This window comes from Malania oleifera, chromosome 7, assembly GCF_029873635.1.
Source record: "Malania oleifera isolate guangnan ecotype guangnan chromosome 7, ASM2987363v1, whole genome shotgun sequence".
Lineage (NCBI taxonomy): Eukaryota > Viridiplantae > Streptophyta > Magnoliopsida > Santalales > Ximeniaceae > Malania > Malania oleifera.
Window position 1 is genome coordinate 54,452,429 of NC_080423.1, and position 23,732 is coordinate 54,476,160.

A 23,732-nucleotide genomic window follows, 5' to 3' on the forward strand; every position below is an offset into this window, starting at 1 on the left:
ATACTAGTACAAATCTGCTTATTAGAGAAGCACGTATATTGTACACGAAAATTATACTGATTATTTGTTGTATTCTAGGTGTGGCCTAAGGGGGTGTTAATTCAGCCCGTAAGGATTGGTTGTAAAGGTTGAGATCAACCATAATAATTTGACCTGGTATTGTATATGGTGCCGCTCCACCCGTTAAGTGAGTATTAATAGAATCCTCGAGCTTGTGAGCTAGAGGCGGGGACGTAGGCAAGTATTGGCCGAATCCCGATATCATATCGTGTGTTGTTCTCTCTTACCTTGCATTACTTTAAATTCCGCACTTGAATGTTTATATTTCTGTTATTGTGAATGCTTGGAAAATATTGAGACTATTTTAAATTGTGTTGATTATCTACTCAGTGTTATATTGTGGATATTGGAATTCATTTTAAAAATACCCTAAGTTGTGATATACTGCTGCTAGTTTTGCTGAACCTAGGAAGAAATTTTTAAATATCCAATTCATCCCTCCTTTTGGGAATACACCAATTCCAACACCCTATAATACCCATTCTATGGATAATTACCATACTTATATTGTATGTATATGTGTTTGTCTCCCTTTTTTGAAAGAATTTTATTGATAAAAATAGTTAAAACATTAAAAACATTTGAAAAACAAATTTTAAGATTAGTCGATCTCTACAACTTTCTTCTCTTTTCTTTATCCTTTTTAGAAATCTTCTAGCCCTTAATCCCTTTGAAAAGGTTTCATAGGAAAATAGCTGCCCGCATCCTTGCCGACAAAAGGAGCTGCTCCCAAATACATCAAGAGCTCCATTCCTAAGTGGCAGCAGAGAAATTCCTGCCACAGTTGGAGGCAACTTCAAAAGACCCGAAAGCTTCTCCAATGAACAACAGAAGTGGTCTGCGGCTGTGTTAGCCAATGCACAGAACAAAGTAGCAAGCCACATTGCCAAGACTGCATATCCCAAAACACTAAATCTCAGGCCATCACAATAGAAAGAATATGTAATTGAAACCCTGAAGTGCAGTCTGGGTGGGCTACCAAGTACTCACTCGGCTATTATAACACTTGCGCTCGAACAAGTTACCACACCAGTTGGGATCATTCACGGATACGTTATTTTGAACAGATAATACACCAAGAGTATAATTCGACGAAGGAACACTTATTTCAGCAGTTCTATGGATTACCTCAACCTCACTTACCTGAGAGAAGAATACGTCTCCGATGCTCCACTGGGGAAGAAGAACCAAAGGAGCGCTTCTTAGAAACTTATTTCTCAGAAATTCTTCCTGGTTGTAGAAGAGGAAAAACAAGGCTACTGCAGAAACTCCGTCAAAAACACTGCGAAACAGAGAAAAACGCCGCGAGGGGTGAAAATTTTTCCATTCCATCATTATATTCTCGTCCCTCTAACCCTAAATTTCCATAAGGAACAACCAATCGATCAAAAAGGCGAGTAATTCGAGAGACGGGGTCAAAGGGATTTCGTCTAGGGTTTCAACCAGGAAAAATTGAAACCCTAATTTCGACGTGAGGGAACAAAATGAAGCGAGGAATGAAGATTCGATATTGAACCTTTACGAAGAAGAAGAAGAAGAAGAAGAGGAGGAAGAAGGTAGGAGGTAGAAGGAGAATTATAACAGAGAAATTTTTTTTGCAGGTAAATGTAATTGACGGGATTCGGTGGAAGATTTAAAGAGGTAGGTACCTGTGGAGATTGGGAACAAGAGAACAGCTTCTCCGCACTTTCTTGAACAATCTGCAGTTGGAGAAGAAGACGAGCCTATTGTAATGTAATGGTTGGATGGCTTGGATGGGTTTTGTTATGTCGGGGGCAAAGCGCGTTCAGGCTACGCGTTGTCTTTCTCATGGGGTGACGTTTAGTAGCCCAAGTTGGTTGTTAGAGAAGCCAGGGCATAAGTAATAACCAAGTGCAAAAACTACCGCATTTGATTGATATCCTTTATAAAAAAAGAAAAAAAAAAAAAAAAAATTATTGCATCACTAGATAGATTATTTTTAAAATATATAAATATATATAGACATATATTGGGATAGTTTTTTGTGAGTTTTTTTTTCCATTTTATTATTAATTTAAAATAAAATATTAAACAATACTCTATTTGGGAAAAAATTTCTCAATCTAATACTCACATAATCTCGCAGTACCAAGTTCCGAGATTTAAACGTAAAGTGGTGATGCGTAGCAAGGTGGCTAAACAAATCTTGTAAGACCAAACTGCGAGATTTGTTGCGCAGAAGATATATGAGTTGACGCATGGCAAATCTCGCAAGTTCGTCATGCGAGATTTGCTTCGCCCATTCATATGCCCTTTCTCCTTCAATTTTCTTCGCGTTGTAGAGCAGGCAACAGAGACCAGTGCAGCAGAGCAGAAGGGGTCGGACGCTTTGCAAGTTACCGTTTCTGGCAAACGTTGCTGGCTTATTGTTGCTGCTCGTGAACATTGTTGGCAACGAGTTGCTTGAGGAGGAAGCTTATAAAAGGGGGAAGATAGGGTAAGTTCTTTGAAAACCCTAAGCTCATTATTTTTTGAATTGAAAATACGTATTTTTTGATTGGCAAATTTGTTAATGTGACTCATAAAATCGTGGGTGTGCATAAATTAGTCCATATCACCTTCAATTTGCTGATTGAAGGTTTTATTTGGAAACACCCAAATTTGAGGAGGTATTATTTTAATTTCGTTCAGTTTTCCATTTAATTTTTCTATTGCAATGTTTATTATAAGTGTATTGGAAATTTATATATATATATATATATATATAATTTTTTATACTCAATTTAGTTATTTAATCCTATGGTAGATTAAATTCAGTTTAAGTTTTTATTTTGATTAATTGAAAAATTATTAAATTTATGATACATAAGAGAGATAATTTGAATCACTTCTTATCCCATAAAAATATTGGTAGGTTTTGATAATTAAAATTAACTTAATTAAGTAAAACTTGAATCTTAAAAACATACCGCATAATTGAATTTTTATCAAATAATTATACGATAAATTGAAATCAAGTTAAATTTTGAACATAAAATTTATATAATTTAGTGAAATTTGAAAAAAAATTTATTATATATATATATATATATACTAGATATTTTCATAATACCTATTTTTTTTTCTAAAAAACTTATTTATTGTATTTATTCATAATTCTAGGTCATATTGTGCTTGGTGGTAGTAATAAATTATATATAATTATGGTACCTGTGGGGGGATAGGACAATAAGAAGCATGCATTGAGATAATAATTTTTTAAACTCAATTGAGTTATTTAATCCTATGGTAGATTAAAAGACGTAGAAAACCATCATTATTATGCGAAAATGTTAATATTTTAATATTTAAAAGTAATATATTTGAAAATGCTTAATGCATATTGCTTAAAAATTTAAATTATGCTTGATTTAAAGGACACAATAATTAGAAGAGTAATTAACTATTTAATTGATGAAACCTTCTAAATTGTACAAGTAAAAATTACCTTCAGAGTAAAAATAAATACATTTTATATTATATACTAATATTAACAATTTGTTGAATTAACATATTTTTCATTAAAAATTAATTAAATGTTTTATTCTACCGTGTTACTACCAATAAATTCAAACATAGTAGCAGGGTGAGAAAACAATTTAAAAAATAACCAAAAAAATTTGTTTGGATATTCTATCTTATGACATAATATTAAGTAACGTATTAAGATTGTTGGTACTTAGGTGATAAAGTGAAGGGGTGAAAATTAGTTATTTAGTTTAGAGCTTTCATTTAAAAATTAAAAATCAAACAACTTATTTTTAATATAACTTATTTAATTCTTAATCCAACAAAAAATTAATAATAAATTTGAGAAAGAAAACCTAATTTTTTTAATAAAAAAAGTTAATAATTGTATGTTATGTGTCCAAATAATTGTAAACCGGGTGACATTTTAATCTGAATGCCTCCTACATGGCAGATGCAGTGATGTGAATTGCATGCTGGTAAATATTATAGGTTCTCGCATGCTCAGACTGGATTATTACATTGCTTGCAAACATTTCAGGGACATGGTAAAAATGAGAAAATGTTCAAATTACAGACGGCATGCTGCCGAAATTTCGGTAGGACTTTTCCCAGAAAAAGTATTAAATGCATGCACAAATATTTTTGAAGTGGTGAGTGAAACATTTAGGGAAGATTGCATGCTCATGAACGTTGTGAAATTAATTCTTGATTACTATTAACTTAGCATATCATTTATACATACAATTCTTGTTTTGCGTAGGTCTTTTTTCTTTCCCCGAGTGTCGATCTAAATGGTAGAAAGCTCAAACAGTATTCCGGTAATGGTATTGTTGTACATAGGAGGGACATTATAATTGGACCAGCTGGTGTTAGTTATAGTATTCCGCTAGTTCGACCAATTCGAATTGGCCATAGGTGTAAATTAACTAAATTGTATACAAAGATACAAAGATATATAAGTATTTGCATGTTGATCCAAATCAATATGCATTGCGGGTGACCTCAATATACCCTATGCGAGGGCATAATGATACAGTCCTCCATGAGGTTGTTCCCGTAACTGACGATTACGATTTGCGCATTGTGTTGGATGCATACTGCATAAGCACAACATATTTAACTATGCAATTATATGTCAAAATCATTCCTTACATGGGTGTCACTGCGGATAGGCAGACGGGAATGTCTGTTGAGCAAGTGGTTGAAGCGGAGGAAGAAGGTATTGCACCATACATGAGTGCGGATGTTGGTGGGATACCTGTTGTGGATTTGAACAAATGTTCGGTATCGTCGTTCGAGCCGCAGACATACGAAAGACCTATTCTTGGCATGGATGATCATGGTATTTGCGAAGAAGTTCCAGCAGAACGTGACGAACAACGCGTTAGACGAGAGGATGAACATCACAAATGATGTTAATTTACAAGATGACACGTTCGAGAAGGAAACTGGTGAAGGGACGAATGAGTTCCCTGATGATGTCGACCCACCCCCGGTGAAACGAATGATGCCACGTACAACGCCCAGTTTATGGATGAACCTCCTATGTACGGTGTAATTGACGTAAATGCTGCAGATTTGTCACGTGATGAGGAGCTTCCTATACGGGTGACTCGTTGGGATGAATCGTTTGAGTTGTGTAAGAAGATGCTATTCGGGTCGAAGGATCAGTTGATAGTGGCAGTGCGAATATACCATGCTCAAACACATCATGACTTCCACGTCGTGCAGTACCCCACTGTTATGAGTTACTAGGTGTAAGGACTTTGATTGCGGTTGGAGAGTGTGTGCAATGTATCAGATGAAACATCGATTATTCGAAATCACCCAATATGGTGGTCTGCACACGTGTTTGAACGAACTTCTCTCGTAGGACCATAACCAAATCACAGCGTCCCTCATTGCTAGAGAGATCGTGAATATGATCAGGGGCGATGCATCAACATCAATCGCTACATTGAAGGAGTTCATAGATCGTCGCTTCGACTATTTGATCTCGTATAAGAAGGTTTGGTTGGAAAAACAGAAGGCAATTGCCCATGTATTCAGCGATTGTGAGATGTTTTATCAAACTTTGCCTAAATGGATGGAAGCGATGTGCGCGAATGATTACGCGCTTAAACTGCGTAATTAGGCGTTCTAATCCGAGCAATAGGGCTTATATTTTTAATTAAATGTCTAATTACGTCCAATATTTTAACAAAGTGCCCTATTTATCATTTTTGAGTTTTATTGAACAATTTAAGAATTTTTAGTAATTTTTTATCGTAGGAAAATTCCCAGGAGCCAAAACCAGTACTAGTTTGTACTTCGTGCATAACTTTCTCGTCTGAGCTTCGATCGAGACGATTGAAATTTCTAGAGAAAGACGAGAGGATTATCTACAATTTCTGTATTTTGAGTTTCGAGAGAAACGGGTTCCAACAAGGTCAAAACGGACCATGTTCACGGAGAACAAAAACTGAAAAATAAAGAAAAAGAAAAAAATATATATATTCGTTTTGATGTGACCTAGCCATGCATGGCCGGGTCAGGTTGGCTCGCCGTCTAGGGCAGCAGAACCCCCCCCCCCCTTCTTTATTTAAAAGCCCCTCTTCTTCCCCTGTTTCTTGTGCCCCCGCGTACCAATTCTCTCCCACTTCTCTTATCCTTTCTCTTCTTTCTTTTCTTTTCTTTGTTCTCTCTTCTCTCTCCCTTTCTCTTAGCTCTCTCCTTCTCTTATGCTCCCTCTCTGATGCCTTGAACCCCACCCTCTGACCACCACTCTCCACAACAGAACAGAGTAGCCGCCCGTGACACACAGTAGCACCACCATAGCCAAGCCCCCTACTGATCCTTGCCCCATCTCTAGCCGTCGTGACACACCAGCAGCTCCTGCATCTCCACCCAACTCCAGCCGAGCACAGCTGTAGACCCGAGAGGCTTTCTGCACCCCGTGAAGGCAGTCGGAGATCTTCCTACAACAGCAATTCTCCTTCGGCCTTCTGCAACCCTCCTCTGGCCAGCCACAACAGCTCCACCGCCGGCCACACTCCCAGGCCAACCGAGGAACCTCTGCTCCACGGCCAAGTCACCAACTTTAAGCCACTCACTCACTCACTCACTCTCTCTCTCTCTCTCTCTCTCTCTCTCTGTTTCATCTTTTCTTTTCTTTATTTTGTTATCTATTATTCTTTTCCTCTCTATCTCTTGTTTAATATATATATATATATATATATATATATATATTATGGATGTTTCAACACCTTATTTAGTTTTGAGTCTTTTCTTTCTTCACTTTAGAGTATTGTTCTTTTAATTTATTTTCTTTATTTTATTATTGCAATGGTTTATTGTGGAATTAATTTGACCCGAAAAATTGGGATTGCAAGCATGAGAGGCTAAGTTCGGTAACTCAGGTTGTGGGTCGATGTCGTTTGCTTTCCAGGTTTATTAGTTCTCCTATGAAATTATTGATAAACTTTTATTTGGTTGAAACCAAAAATTTAAGACATCATTAATAAATCGCTGGCTTTTATTTCTTATTTTTTTATTGATGTTAGACACATCAAAACCTTGATTTAATCTAGAATTTTCATCAACTAATTTTTACATGACATTCGGTTGATGCTTAATGAGAGTTTTTATTTTCTTCCGTTTAGATGTGGCAAATTTACTCGAGCTTTAGTAATAAAATTTCATCTTATTAATGTCTTGATTGGATTAACAAGAAGAGGAGTAAAGCCTAGGGAATTAGTAAACGGTGGAAGCAAACAGACATTGAACTCGTAACCCGAGTGTTTGGTAAATTGTTTCAGTTAATCTGTTTAGTTTTATTGCGTTAGTAGGTTTATATTTCTTTGAAAATTCGATAAAAGTTTAGTTACATTTTAGCATTTTTCTCAAATACCTCCTATTTTGTTTACTGTTTTCAAAATTATAAAAGACCAAAAAAATTTTCAAACCCCGTTTTACAGCAATAGGATTGCACTAAACTTTCATAAATACTTTGATACTTAGTGGTTCCTGTGGAATACGATCCTGGACTCATCTTTGATACAACTTGACACTTCTGCACTTGAAAGCACAACTCAGAACGAGTCAAGTTTTTGGCGCTGTTGCCGGGGACCAATTGGTGTCATCGAAGTGTTTCTCAGATTTTAGAGAGGGTGTTTATAAAGCTGTGAACGTTTTCACAACGTGGGTGATATCTACTTCCACTCCTTTGACCTGTTTGCTTTTATTTTTGTTTTATTGCGTTTATACTGAGTTTATATGTCTGATTGGGCTAGAGATAACACATTTAGACTGGTTAGGATAGACTCATCCATCTCATCATCGAGTGCACATGTTTCATTTGAATCACTTGAATCATCATCTGACACTCATAGCATCATGACTGAAAATGAACATGATAGGGAGAACCCTAATAGGATCCTCAGAGAATATTTGCAGCCTATTAGGACCAGTACCTCATCTTGCATTATTCTACCTTTGAATGCAAATGTTTTTAATTTTAAACCTGGGATGAGTCCATTGTTACCTCATTTTCATGGTATTGAATTTGAAAACCCATATTTGCATATTAAAGAGTTTGAAGAAGTGTGTTCCACATTCATGGATAGAAAATGCACTGAGGAGGTAATAAGACTAAAATTGTTTTTGTTTTCTTTAAAAGACAAGGCAAAAACCTGGTTGAATTTCTTAAGACCAAGATCCATTAGGACTTGGCAAGAAATGCAAACTAAATTTTTTTTAAAAAAATTTCCTATGCAAAGAACTAATGCTTTGAAAAAACAAATCATGAATTTTTGCTAAAAGGATGTGGAAACATTTTATTAGTGTTGGGAACGTTTCAAAGACCTCTTAAATGCATGTCTTCACCATGGGTATGAGAATTAGAGGGTCATCAGTTTTTTCTATGAGGGGTTGCAACCAAAGATGAGACAATTTGTAGAAACAATGTGCAATGGTGAATTTTTCAATAAAGGACCTGAAGAAGCTTTTGACTATTTTGATTATTTGGCTGAAAACGCCCAATCTTGGGATGTCTCTGATGTGTATGATAGATCTGAAAAGCAAAAATGCATTAGTGGGGGTGGTAAGTATCAATTGGAAGAAGTTGATGATTTGAATGCTAGGCTTGCATTGATATCCAAAAGGTTAGATTCCATTGAGCTTAAGTAGGTAAATGAAATGTATGTTTTACCATCATCTTCTAAAAAATGCAGCATATGTGAGGATCTAGGGCATGTGACTGATGCATGTCCAACTATTTCTGCTCTTAAGGAAGTTTTGCTTGATCAAATCTAACCCAGTGTATATGGTTTTTGAGATTTCTTATGAACCTTATTTTGATACTTGCAATGCAGGTTGGAGAAGTCATCCAAATTTCAGCTAAGAAAAATGACCAAGTGGGGCCATCTCCCCACACACAAAGTCAATACATTCCTTATGCAGCAGCTGGTCAAGGCTTAGAACCCTCTTACTTTGCAAATCAGCCTCCTCTAATGCAGAGAAGGGAAATAGAAGATCACATAAAACAGCTAACTGTTAGCTTGCAACAGTTCATGGCAAGCCAAAATGTGATCAACTCTCAAACATCTCAAGCCATCAACGAGATAAGCACCAATTTGACTAGACTAAACACATTATTGAATGCTTTGGAGATAGATGAATCCCAATTTCAAGCCCAGCCAGATACTCAAGTGCAGATTGCAATCGTGGAACCGTCATCCTCTATTGAAGCAAATGTCAATGATTGCAATGTCGAAGCAAATCTCAGCAGTGGTAAGGTGACTAGTGCATTAGATGAAGAAGTTGAGTAGAATGGTGAGATTTTAACCTTCAAGGAACTAGGTACAAATTCTAATGTTGATGCTTCTAAAGAACCAAAGGTAAGTAACTGTTCCGAAAATTTTTCCTTAAATACCGGTTTTTAAAGAAGTATATTTTCTAGAAACTATACTAGATAAGGATCTTTTCTTGTTAAAACAAGAAAGACAATTTGAAAATGTGTTGTTTGACATTGTGGAGAACATTGATTTATTCAGAGATCATTTCTGTGCAGATAACAAAAATGACCCATTGTGGCGACTCAAATTTGGAGACCCGCCAGTTCAATTTATAAATCTGCACCCGCCAGACGAAATTCCTCTCGAGCCTCCTCCAAACACACTGTGATGTTTTTCTTTCCTTTGTTTTCATTTTATTTCATTTTTTCTTATTTTCAATTTATTGATAGGTACATTTTCCTTTAGTTCAGTTTTCTTTTTCCATTATTTCTCCACCCACGTACGTTCTACTTTTCCCGTGCACAATTTTTTTATTTCCCCTATACTTTCACATTGAGAACAATGTTTCATTTTAGTTTGGGGGGGGGGGGTTGAGCATTAGAATGTGACACTGTGCACGTATACGTATTGGGTTTTATATTGAAAAAAATAAAATAAAATAAAATCACAAAAAAAAACAAAAAAAACAAAAAAACAAAAAAAATCATCAAAAATAAAAAGAATGAAAGAAAGAAAGGAAGAGTAGTGAGGAATTACATTGAATTATGTCATGCTTAACACTGACTTGTACTCTTCACATACGTGCGTATAACTTAAGAATTACACACTTGGGTCATTCATGCATAATTTCTCTTTATATGATTTTATGACTCCATGAAGAATTGATTGGTAGTACACTTGTGTTAATCTGGCTATATAATTTATTGTATTTACACGGTATCTCACGAGGTTAAATAAACACATTCACGTGATTCACTGCACTTAGGGTTTCCTGTGAGCACTAAGAGAACAGTCGTGGCGACTATGACACCTTGTGAAATATCTTTGAGTTATTTATCGTCCTTCTGAGTGTTAACATCAACTCAAAGTTCATGGAACTCAATTCTCTTCTTTCTGGATGATTCTTTGTATACTAGTCTCTATTTTTGATTTGCTAACTTAGAGGTGACATCTAGTGAGGAGATAGAAACCTAAGTCTTGTAGCCTATTCAAGATGTGAAGGCTGAGCCACCCCTAGAGATAGACTTAGTTCATAGAACACTATTCGAACTCAATTCTCATTGATGGTATGAAGATAACAAACAAAGTGTAATGATTGTCTTAATTGATCAAGAAAAGACAGAACATGAAGAATGAGCAGAAGAAAGAATAAGAAATAAAAATGCACGTGAAATGAAATGCTAATGTCTACTCCACAGAAATATCACAAAAAATCAAGGACACAACACATGTTCTCTACGTACGAAGATTCTTCAACTAGTTAATGCCTTAAATGTATTCATGACAAGTTTATGAATAAGTTGATCTAGGGTGGTTTCAGTTGGATATGGTGAGTAGGTGAGAAGATGCTAGGGTGAAGGATCTAACACCTCATAGATAGGTTAGATTCTTCTCAGACTAGTCCATTCCATATACTTAGCGTTGTTCCTTTTAGTATGTAGGATGTTTGATCGCGACACTCCTCCTCACATATGACGAGTGAACCCATCGTCTTTGAGTGTTCTTGAGGGTATACTAGTTAGGCCGAGTCAAAGCAATCGTTCTATAGGTGTCCACTGGTATCCTAGGTGTACTGAATCACACACGTCACACACACCTCGAGAGTTTTCCTGTTTATACTCGAACTTATATGACCATATTAACTCTGAATTGTACCGCTAGATAACTTCATGTGAGTATATTGTTCTTAAATGACATATAAACGATAAAACTTGCATGAGCGACGTGCTTCGAAATTGTGTGTATTGAATATGGACGAGCTTGTGTGAAATTCAGTTATACTCTTGTATGTGAAAGAGTATGGTTGTATCGCATGTGCATTAATTTCATGTTCATTGGAGTTCATAGTTGTGGGCACTACCCTGAAATTCATTCACGTTATTTGCTAGAGACTAGCAAAACGTTAGTTGGGGGTGTGATTACGTGTTTAAACTGCGTAATTAGGCGTTCTAATCCGAGCAATAGGGCTTATATTTTTAATTAAATGTCTAATTACGTCCAATATTTTAACAAAGTGCTCTATTTATCATTTTTGAGTTTTATTGAACAATTTATGAATTTTCGGTAATTTTTTATCGTAGGAAAATTCCTGGGAGCCAAAACCAGTACCAGTTCGTAATTCGTGCATAACTTTCCCGTCTCAGCTCCGATCGAGACGATTCAAATTTTTAGAGAAAGACGAGAAGATTATCTACAATTTCCATGTTTTGAGTTTTGAAAGAAACAGGCTCCAAGAAGGTCAAAATGGACCATGTTCACAGAGAACAAAAACTAAAAAAAGAAAAAGAAAAAGAATATATATATATATTTTTTTGTTTTGATGTGACCCGGCCATGCATGGCAGGGTCGGGTTGGCTCGCCGGGTCTAGGGCAGCAGAACCCCCCCCCCTCTTCTTTATTTAAAAGCCCCTTTTCTTCCCTTGTTTCTTGTGCCCCCGCGCGCCAATCCTCTCCCACTTCTCTTCTCCTCCTTTCTCTTCTTTCTTTTCTTTTCATTGTTCTCTTTTCTCTCTCCCTTTCTCTTAGCTCTCTCATTTTCTTACTTTCCCTCTCTGATCCCTTGAACTCCACCCTCAGACCACCACTCTCTCTCATTGCTAGGGAGATCGTGAATATGATTAGGGGTGATGCATCGACATCAATCGCTATATTGAAAGAGTTCATAGATCATCGCTTCAACTATTCGATCTCATATAAGAAGGTTTGGTTGAACAAATAGAAGGTAATTGCCCAAGCATTCGGCAATTGGGAGATGTCTTATCAAACATTGCCCAAATGGATGGAAGTGATGTGCGCGTACAATCCTGATACTGTTGTCAAGTGGAGGTGGACTCCTATTTTAGGTAGTGAGCACACCGCAATATTTGTATCTATATTTTGGGCGTACGTAGCATCTATTCAGGGTTTTCGTCACTCCCCTCCTGATATATGTGTGGACGGGACACACTTGTACAACAAGTACAAGAGTAAACTCTTAATTGCGAGGTGTCTGGATGCAAATATTTCCCCTTGCATTTGCTATTGTTCAAGAGGAAAGTCTGAACACATGGAATTGGTTTCTATGTTGTTTTCATACTATTACTGATAGGGACGACATTTGCTTTATATCAGATCCACATGCAAGAATTCTTACTGCAGTATAGCGCAATCTCGATTGGCAACCACCACGTGCCCACCACCGATTCTGCCTTCGACACGTGGTCAACAACTTTAGCATGAAAGTACACAATATCAATCTTAAGCATATAAATGAGCGAGCAGGAAGGGAGCATCATGTAAGAAAATTTAACATGTGGATGGAGAGGATATTCGATGAGGGTAGGGAACCTGCGAAGTCGTTTTTTAATCAGATCCCTCCTCATATGTGGACTTAGTGCCACAACAATGACAGAAGGTATGAGAACATGACGACTAATCACGTGGAATGTTTCAACGTCGTCCTAAAGGGCGCTCGTAGCCTCCCAATCACAGCTCTTGTGTAACTGACATTTTATCGCGTTGCACATTATTTCAATAGTGGATGGGAGGCTGTTCGTAACGCAATATCGAGAGAAAATGCATTCACTAGCGATGGAAAGAAGGATATTGAAGGTGACCGGACATCGAGTTACGATGTTCAACCGGTCTAGGGGTACTTTTAGCATCACGACTGTGCAGTTGAGACCCCATAAAGGAAACAACGTCCAAACTTTGAGCATTCATGATAGATGCGAATGCTCATGTGGGAAGTGGCAAGCGTTACACTTTCCATGCTCCCACCTTCTCGCTGCATGTATAGAGACACGACTGAATGCTATGCAGTACGTTGAGTCATGTTGGAGCACTGCCGAACACTATGCGACATATGCTGCGGATTTTCATCCGATTATGCACGAGATGTACTGACCAGCATCCTCGTTGCCGACTATATAGGCAAATCCTGCATATGCTCAACGTAAAGGTCGACCTAGGAGCTCCCGTTTACACAATTAGATGGACGTAAGGGAAAGTAGGAAGAGGAGCACGTGCATCATATGTCATCAAGAAGGATATAACCGCACAAGGTGTCCGAAAATGACCTAACCCGAGGATGCAGTTGAATCGTCGCATTGACTTCGTAGGCAGTTTGGGACTCTTAGTACACTTCTTCTTTGGTATATATTTATTGTATTGCGATGATGCATTTTGCATAATTAATCTAGGGCCGTCTAATCCGAGCGTCTTGACGATGGGCGATGATCACCGAGCCAACCGAGCATGGGCCTATGAGCACACCGACCCGTTGTTCTGCCGAGGGGGCACGTAGTTTGTGGAATGCTGGTTGGAGGTAGACGACCGCATCGTCCGATGGATATGCGATGCAGGGTTTTATGGTATTTATCGGATTGCCTATATCCAGTTGCATTGACATCTCGTGACAGCCTTGGTGGAGCGATGGAGACCCGAGACACACACGTTCCACCTACCTCATGAGGAGGCGACCGTCACACTCCAGGACATCGCCATTTTGTTTGGGCTGCCAATTGATGGGCGATCCACCACCGGTTGCACCGCCGGGCTAGTAGAGGGACCTACAGACCGTTGGGAACAACTCGTCCTGCGTATTCTGTGCGAGCGTTTGTTAGGAGTCGTGCCACCTGACAGCGAGTTGGTTGTTGCACGCATCCGTATGCGGTTCCTCGAGGGAAATGTGTTTCGTTAACTCCCGACAGATGCAGATGCATAGACTATAGCGTGCCACACACGAGCCCACTTGTTACATTTGATATGTGGGGTGAAATTTTGTGACGTTTCAGGTAGCTATGCACATCTAATGTTCCTTCCACTCTTTGCAAACTTGAGAGCGACTCGCTCGTATAGTTGGGGGTCCACTACTTTGGCGTGGCTTTATAGGGAGATGTGTCACACCGCTCACCACTTGAAGACACAAATTGCTGGCCCACTTCGCCTACTACCGGTTTGGGTCTGGGAGAGATTTCTGTCCTTAGCTCCTACGCGGCGAGATTTCCTACATATTTAGAGGGGCCAAGACGATCGTCCGGTTGACCCACTCCCCACTCGCATACCGGTTAGTACTGTAACGACCCAAAATTTCTCCATTTTTTTTGTATATATATATATATATATATTATTTTATATATCCTTGCTATAGTCTCTCAAACCTCAGATAGGCACTGAAGTATTTCTATGAATAGTGGGCGTATGCAGCGGAAAAACATAAATCATGTAACCATAAATATACATACAATACCAGAATTCAGTATCTTACCCACATCATAATTACACATACAAGTCCCCTCTACCCAAAACTCAACATCGAACAAAAACTTACCCTATATACAGGGCAATAAAGGGGGTCTCTTTTTATTTGCGAGTCTGCTCAGCTCGCCTAATTGGTTCAACTGAAAAATATTAGAATAATGAGGTGAGTCGACGCTCAGTAAGTGGAAATATGCTATTACTAGTGTGTGACAACCAAGTCGTATAATGATAATAACAACATTTGAACCTATATAAACTGGCATATCAGTAAAAATATATTTTACATTTATCATACTACATTGATCAAATGGTGTAAAACTGTATTTTATATATATATATATATTACTGTACTTTTTCCCTGAAAATTTGTATGTCATGATTTGACCCCTCATGACAGGGTTGTGCGGCCTATAGGCGAGACTTAACTCTGGTTAGCATACCAGGTAAGTCATTGTACTTTACACTACTTCAGTCCGGCCAAACTGCATCATCTTCTAAGCAAGAAACTGGAACTGCTACCTCGTCAAACCGGCCCCCTCAACCCAAACTGGGGAGTGTCATCCTCTCCGAGCACGATCTAACGGTACCCACACACTATCTGAGATATGTGATTGTACTCTACTTTGTATATAGCAACGGTACCGTACTCTATAAACTGTATCTGTCTATAATATTTCATCAGGGATCTGATACCATATAAGTATATATATATATATATATATATATACACTATAATTATCTTTGTTGCTTTGATCATGTTTCCAAAATAACCATAACAATATAATTTCTATACTGTAAATATTGTAATGTCTGAATAATTTAACTGTGGCATCTTGATGCTATAACTATAAAATTTCTTTGTATAAACTGTCTATATGGACTGAGTGTTATGGTATTAGGAAACATGACATACTGTAAAATATTGTATATATTGATCTGAATGAATATCTGCATGTACTGATCTATATAATTTTTTGAATATACTGTGTAACATGATATGTTGGAAAAAGCTGTATAAATTCTACATCAAATAAATATCTAATCAGGCCACATAAACATTAAATACCCTTATTCTATAAAACTGTATAATAGACTGGTTTATACATGTTTCCATGAAATTACTATTAACATTTTAAAACTCTTAGCATAGCATATTCCTACTTGATTTCTGCGAAAGCCCCTTACTGAGTTTGGTCCTACTCCTGCAGGGTCCCTACTCTATCCTGAAAACAATATCTCCTAGAATAAAATATCATTATTTTTCTACGTACAACATTTTATATAACTATGGGAAAGACAAATTTGAATAAAACGTCTTACCCTGAAATTGGGATGAAATTCAATCCACTCCCACCAACGATCCGCTCTAGCAGACTTGCAGAGAACTTCTCCAAGAGCGTCGTGGTGGCCTCAGATCATCAATCCGGCAAGAAACGGAGCCGGAATCAAAAGAGAGAAGGAGAGAGACGTTTAGAGAGAGAAAGGGACGGTTTTGCGCCAATTACTGCTAAAAAATCCAGGTTTTGACAATTTATAATCCCAAATTCGTCGACAAAACACGTCATCTCGTCGACGAGTCCTTAAGGAATTTCGTCAATGAGCCTTCCTTCCTCGTCGATGAATTTCAACTTGCCCAAAAACCCCTCTCGGTATCTTCTCATCGACTAGGCGTGGCTTCGTCGACGAGGCCCCCTCATGCGCTCGTCGACGAACTCCCTGTATTCGTCGACGAGATCCTGTGTAATTTTTTTGGGTTATTACATTCTCCCCTCTTTATAAAATTTCGTCCTTGAAATTTACTATTCATGTTGAACATCATCCATATAATCTATCATCACATGAGATAAATTGTCTACTTATTTTATTATTTACCCTCATTTATGCCGGAGGAATACCGTGGTTACATTCTAAACTCTAGGAGATTACACAAATGAAACTAAAAACTACCTACTAACTAAATCAATACATGTACCTGCAAAAGTAACATTATCTAACTACTTACATTTACCTGACTACTAGACCTCTTGGAACAACTGCGGATATCTTTGTCTTATCTGTTCCTCGAGCTCCCAAGAAGTTTCCTCTACATCATGATTTCTCCACAAAACTTTTACTAACTGAATTTCTTTGGTGCGCAGTGTTTGAGTCTTTTTGTCTAAGATTTGAACTGACACTTCTTCATAAGCTAATGATTCTTTAACCTCTATCTCTGCATAGCTGATTATTTGGGATGTGTCTGGGACGTATTTCCTCAGCATAGTAACATGAAACACGTCATGTATTCTAGTCAAAGCTGGCGGCAAAGTTAGCCTATAGGCAACTGACCCTACTCTCTTTAGTATCTCAAAAGGGTCAATATACCTAGGGCTCAGCTTGTCATTCTTTCCTAATCTCATAATTCCTTTCAAGGGAGCTATTTTTAAGAATACTCGATCCCACACATCATACTCTAACTCCCAACGGCGAGTGTCTGTGTAACTTTTCTACCGACTCTGCGCTGTACTGATTTTTTCTTTAATTAATCGGACCTTGTCGTACGCCTTCTGCACAATCTCTGGACCCAACACTCGCCTCTCATCTACCTCGTCCCAGAAGAGAGGAGAACGACATCTCCTACCATACAATGCCTTGTAGAGTGTCATGCCGATGCTAGCCTAATAATTGTTATTGTAAGCAAACTTGACTAACGGCATAAACTGGGTCCAGCTACCCCTAAAATCAAGCACACAAGCACGAAGCATATCTTCTAGTGTCTGGATTGTCCTCTCAGTCTGATCATCTGTCTAAGGGTGGAAAGCAATGCTAAATGCTAATTGTGTACCCATAGCCTCTTGAAAATTTTTCCAAAATTGTGAAATAAATCGAGGGTCTCGATCGAAGACTATGGATACTGACACACCATGGATACGAACTATCTCCTGAACATATATTTCTGCTAATCTGTTCATGGAATAACCGACTTTAATAGGGATGAAATAAGCGGTTTTCGTCAAACAATCAACAACCACCCAAATTGCATTCAACCCATGTCGCACTGGTGGTAACCTCGTAATGAAATCCATCGAAATGTGATCTCATTTCCACTCAGGAATGAACAATGGCTGCAACTGTCCTACCTGTCTCTGGTGCTCATCTTTAACCTATTGGCACGTCAAACACTGCAGAACAAACTCGGCTATCTCCCTCTTCATTCCACTCCACTAGAAATACTCTCGCAGATTCCTGTACATTTTAGTACTGTCGGGATGAACCATGTATAGGGATTTGCGAGTCTCCTTCAATATAGTTCTCCTGATCTCAGTATCTACAGGAACACATAGCCTAATACAGAACCATAGGGCTCCGTCATCTGATATGCTGAACTCCTCTCCCTAACCATCCGGCACTCTAGCCATCACCTTTGCCAATTCTGCGTCATCATTTTGAGCTGTCTTAATTTTCTCTTATAATGCAGGTTGTACCACCAAATTGATAATAAATGCTTGAGGACTATCCTCCACTAATTCTATGCTGAGCCTTTCCAAATCCATCAAAATTTGGTGCTGAATCTCCACGGCTGCTAGTGCTGGTCCCACGGATTTCCTACTCAGAGCATCAACTACTACATTCACTTTTCCTAGGTGGTAACTAATGGTGCAGTCTTAATCTGTAATGAGTTCTAGCAACTTTTTTTGTCTCATATTTAGTTCTTTCTAGGTAAAGAAATATTTCAAGTTCTTGTGATTCGTGAAAATCTCGCACTTCCCACCATATAAATAATGCCTCCAGATTTTAAGAGCATAAACCACAGCAGCTAACTCCAAATCATGCACGGAGTAGTTCTTCTCATACTCTTTAAGCTGTCTGGACGCATACGCAATAACTCTGTCGTGCTGCATTAACACACATCCAAGACCTTTCAAAGAGGCATCACTATATATCACATATTCATCCCCTCTTGATGGAACAGCCATAATCGGTGCTGAAACCAATCGCTGCTTTAATTCTTGAAAACTCTGCTCACAGTCATTGGTCCAATCAAACGTCACATTTTTTCTCGTAAGTCATGTTAACGGACTTGACAATTTGGAGAAGCCATCTACGAAATGCCGGTAATAGCCTGCTAATCCCAGAAAACTCTTGACCTCCTGAACACTGTTTGGTCTTTTCCAATTCACCATTGCCTTTATTTTACTCAGATCAACTGATATACTTGCCTTAGAGACCACATGGCTGAGAAAAGTAACTTATTTTAACCAAAACTCACATTTCTTTAATTTTGCATACAATTTTCTTTCTTTTAACATCTGCAACACTAACCTCAAATAATGTTCGTACTCTTCAAAACTCCTCGAGTAAACCAGTATATCATTAATAAATACAACCACAAACTGATCTAAATATTGATGGAACACCCGATTCATTAAATTTATAAATACTGCTGGTGCATTAGTAAACCCAAATGGCATCACTAAAAACTCGTAGTGCCCATATCTGGTTCGGAATGCGGTCTTCGAAATATCTTCTGCTTTAACTTTCACCTGGTGATAACCTGACCGCAAGTCAATTTTAGAGTAAACTCGGGTCCCCTGGAACTAATCAAATAATCATCGATCCTAGGGAGAGGATATTTATTCTTGACTATCCGTTTATTTATTTCCCTATAATCGATATACAACCTCATGGTCCCATCCTTTTTCTTTCATGAACAGAACCGGTGCTCCCCAAGGCGACACACTGGGCTTGATGAAACCTTTATCCAGCAATTCCAGTAACTATTCTTTCAATTCTTTCAACTCGACTGGAGTCATATGGTATGGCGCTTTAGATATCGGTGTTGACTTCGGCAATAAATCTACAGTAAACTCGATCTCTCGGTCTGATGGCAAGCCAAGCAATTCCTCCGAAAAAACATCTGAAAATTCTCTCACCACGGGTATATCAGCTTGTTCTAATTCTTATTTTGGCAAATCTTTTATGTATGCGACATACTCCTGGCAACCACCCTATAGTGGTCTCCTCACCAGAATAGCCGACACTAGCTGTGGTGAGGCATGTATGCATGATCCCACGAATCTGTATTCTTGCTCGTCCGGGGGTCTGAAAATCACTTCTCTCTTATGGCAATCAATACTGATGTGATGAGTAGCTAGTCAATCCGTACCCAGTATCATATCAAACCCCTGCATATCTAGGACCACGAGATCAGCTAGTAGTACTCTCTCCTGAATACTTACTGAAAAATTCTGAAACACTTTCCTGTATCTTACTACAGATCCCATCGTCGTACCCACAAATAGTTCTACATTTAATGGTTGTGTCTTTACCCAGTTATTCTCACATATATCGCCGATATAAAGGAGTGAGTGACACCTGTATCAAATAAAACAATAACTTTATGTGATAAAACAATAATGGTACTTGTGACCAGATCTCCAACCGTCTTAGCGTCACCCGGCGTCAACGCATAGACCCTCGCCGGCACAGTATTCCTCTGCCGACCTCCGTGGGGCACCTGATATCCACCTCAAAACAATATGGGAGCCGGTGCATAATTCGACAGCATCTGACACGATCGAGCCATATGGTCGGGCTTCCCACATCGATAACAAACATTCTTCTCCAACCGGCACTCACTTGGGTGTCTTTGTCCACATCTAGGACAAGTGGCAAAAGATTATCCACCCTGGGATCCACCATGCTCTACCATCGGCCCCTGTCCCCCGCCAGATCTACCTCCTCTCCAAGGGCCTCGGCTGGGCCCGCCTGAAAGCTCAAGGGTGCAATCCTCTTCTTCTGGCTCTGTATCTCCATTTCTCTCGGCATACACTCCTCTGCTATAATAGCCCGATCCACCAGCTTTGAAAAATCTTGTACCCTCAATACGGCCACCTGTCTGTAAATATCACGCCTTAAGTTCCTCTTAAACATTCTCGCCTTCTTAACTTCATCTAGGACGATATAAGGGCAAAAACGCGAAAGGTTGATAAATTTCACTACATATTGCTGGACCGCCAAAGATCCCAGGGACAAACTCAGAAACTCATGTACTCGAACCTCTCTAGCTGAGGCAGGATAATATCTATCGAAGAACACATCCTTGAATCGAGCCCAGGTCATCGGTACTGGAATCGCCATCTGCTCCTCTTATAGTCTAGTGGTTGTCCACCATTTCTCAGCCTCTCCAACCAATCTATACGTAGCGTACAAAACTCTCTGCTCATCCATGCAGTGAAGTACTGTCAAGATCTTCTCCACTTCCTGCATCCAATTCTCTTCAACTGCAGGGTCAGCTGCTCCAGAGAATGCCGACGGACTCATCTTCATAAATTTCTCTATGGTACATCCCTAAGCTAGAGATGGACCTCCCTGCTCTCTAGAGCTCCGCGCTATCTCAGTCATAACTTACTGAGCCATATTGCAAAGCACAACATCTGAATTCGCACCTCCTACGTCAGAAGGCCCAACACCATCGTCCCCACTAGCGTGAGCGCTACTGCCTCCTAGGTCCATCCTACAAATATATAGAACACCATTTCAGAGTCCTATTTCCTATACAAACCTAACTAATTCTATTCAACTAAAACTTTATATTATTATCAAACCCTCATGATCCTGACCCTAAATCAAATCCTGCAACCTAAACACATGACTCGTAGATAGTTTATTATGGCTTTCCTAGAATCGTTACTCCAGGAAAAACATAGAAACGATCACGAAAATCCTGTATTCAGACCACGTAATAAAACCTCAAATCCTTTCCTATATTCTGGTATTGTTTTCCGCTGCAATCTAGAATCTGCAGAACCTAACAACCTTGACTCTGATACCACAAATGTAACGACCCAAAATTTCTCCACTTTTTTTTTGTATATATATAATTTTATATATCCTTGCTATAGTCTCTCAGACCTTAGATAGGCACTGAAGTATTTCTGTAAATAGTTGCCACACCTATGTAGCGTAAAAACATAAATCACGTAACCACAAATATACATACAATACTAGAATTCAGTATCTTACCCACATCATAATTACACATACAAGTCCCCTTTACCCAAAACTCAACATCCAACAAAAACTTACCCTATATACAGGGCAATAAAAGGGTCTCTTTCTATTTGCGAGTCTGCTCAGCTCGCCTAACTAGGTCACCTGAAAAATATTAGAATAATGGGGTAAGTCGACACTCAGTAAGTGAAAATATGCTATTACTAGTGTGTGGCAACTAAGTCGTATAATGATAATAACATTTGAAACTGTATAAACTAACATATCAGTAAAAATATATTTTACATTTATCATACTACATTAATCAAATGCTATAAAATTGTATTATAAATATATATTACTGTACTTTTCCCCTAAAAATCTGTATGTCATGATTTGACCCCTCATGACAGGGTTGTGTGGCCTGTAAGGAGGACTTAACTCTAGTTGGCCTACCAGGTAAGTCACTGTACTCTACACTACCTCAGTCTGGCCAAACTGCATCCTCTCCTAATCACAGAACTGGAACTGCTACCTCGTCAAACCGGCCCCCTCAACCTAAACTAGGGAGCGCTATCCTCTCCAAGCACGATCTGACGGTACCCACACACTATCTGAGATATATGGTTGCACTCTATTCTATATATAGCAATGGTACCGTGCTCTATAAACTGTATCGGTCTGTAATATTTCATTAGGGATCTGATACCATATAACTATATATATATATATACTATAATTATCTTTGTTGCTTTGATCATGTTTCCAAAATAATCATAACACTATAATTTCTATGTTGTAAGTACTGTAATGTCTGAATAATTTAACTATGGCATCTTGATGCTATAACTATAAAATCTCTCTATATAAACTGTCTATATGGACCGAGTGTTATGGTATTAGGAAACATGGCATACTGTAAAATACTGTATATACTAATCTGAATAAAAATCTGTAAAATATATTGATTTGAATGAATATCTGCATTCACTGATCTGTATAATTTTCTGAATATACTGTGTAACATGATATGCTGGAAAAAGCTGTCTAAATTCTACATCAAATAAATATCTACTCGGGTCACACAAACATTAAATATTCTTATTTTACAAAATTGTATAATAGACTGATTTATACATGTTTTTGTGAAATTACTATTAACATTTTAAAACTCCTAGCATAACATATTTGTAATAACCCGGAAAAAAAATGATTAAAAAAATAATTAATTAAAAATAAAATAAATTAAGTGTAATTATTGATTAGTTAATTAGTTAAACATTATTAAATTAATGTCTTAAATAAACAAATAAAAATAAATAATATGAAAAAAAATTAATTAAAAAGTAATTAGTAATTAATTAATTAAGTAAAATTGTGGTTTTATATATATATATATATATATATAAAAGTATATAATATAATATGATATTGTTATAATATATATAAAGTAAGTAAAGGAAAAAAAAAAAGGAAATGAAAGCATTTCAGGAAGCTTCGGCTTCCTGAAACAACAACAACAGACGCCTCTTTTTCTCTCTCCGTCTCTCTGTCGTTTGTCTCTACCTCTTTCTCTTTCTCCTCAATTCCGTCGGCCTAACGAGCATCGATTGAAAAACCGACGGTGTCGTTGGATTTTTAATTTCGCCACTGATATTTCTACTGAAGTGGATTTGTCATGGGAGCGACGTAAGCACTTTTCTTGGGGTAAGACAATTTTTCCTTAATTTCTCAATTTATCGTTAAATCTGCTGTTAAATCGACGATCAGACACCACCACAGGGTCCTAATTGTGATTGTCGTCATTTTGGTTAGAGTAAATTTTCAATTTGGGTTTTCTAGACCCCACTACAATGAGAGTGAGATTTAGAAAAATTGAAAAATTAGTTATATTTGAGGGTATAACTGTTTATTTGGTATTTAAGGGTCTAGTAAATATTAAAATAGTATTTTATTTATGATTAATTTAATGTAATTAGGATTTTTGATTCAGGGTCC

The 23,732-nt window shown here is 37.9% G+C and overlaps 1 protein-coding gene across 2 annotated transcripts; it reads right to left on the bottom strand.

Annotated features, from left to right (window-relative positions):
• Positions 1-580: 580 nt before the first annotated feature.
• LOC131159902 (uncharacterized) lies at positions 581-1,697 on the bottom strand. Of its 2 annotated transcripts, none has more exons than XR_009137883.1 (2): positions 1,204-1,697; positions 581-952 (listed from the first exon to the last, which is right to left on the bottom strand). XR_009137883.1 is itself a non-coding variant. In XM_058115124.1 (2 exons), exons 1-2 carry the CDS (start codon positions 1,393-1,395, stop codon positions 857-859), a joined length of 441 nt encoding a protein of 146 aa, XP_057971107.1. In that variant the 5' UTR covers positions 1,396-1,697; the 3' UTR covers positions 581-856. The 2 variants fall into 2 exon arrangements, 1 of the variants encoding a protein (XP_057971107.1); XM_058115124.1 differs by having other exon boundaries at positions 1,051-1,697.
• Positions 1,698-23,732: the final 22,035 nt, after the last annotated feature.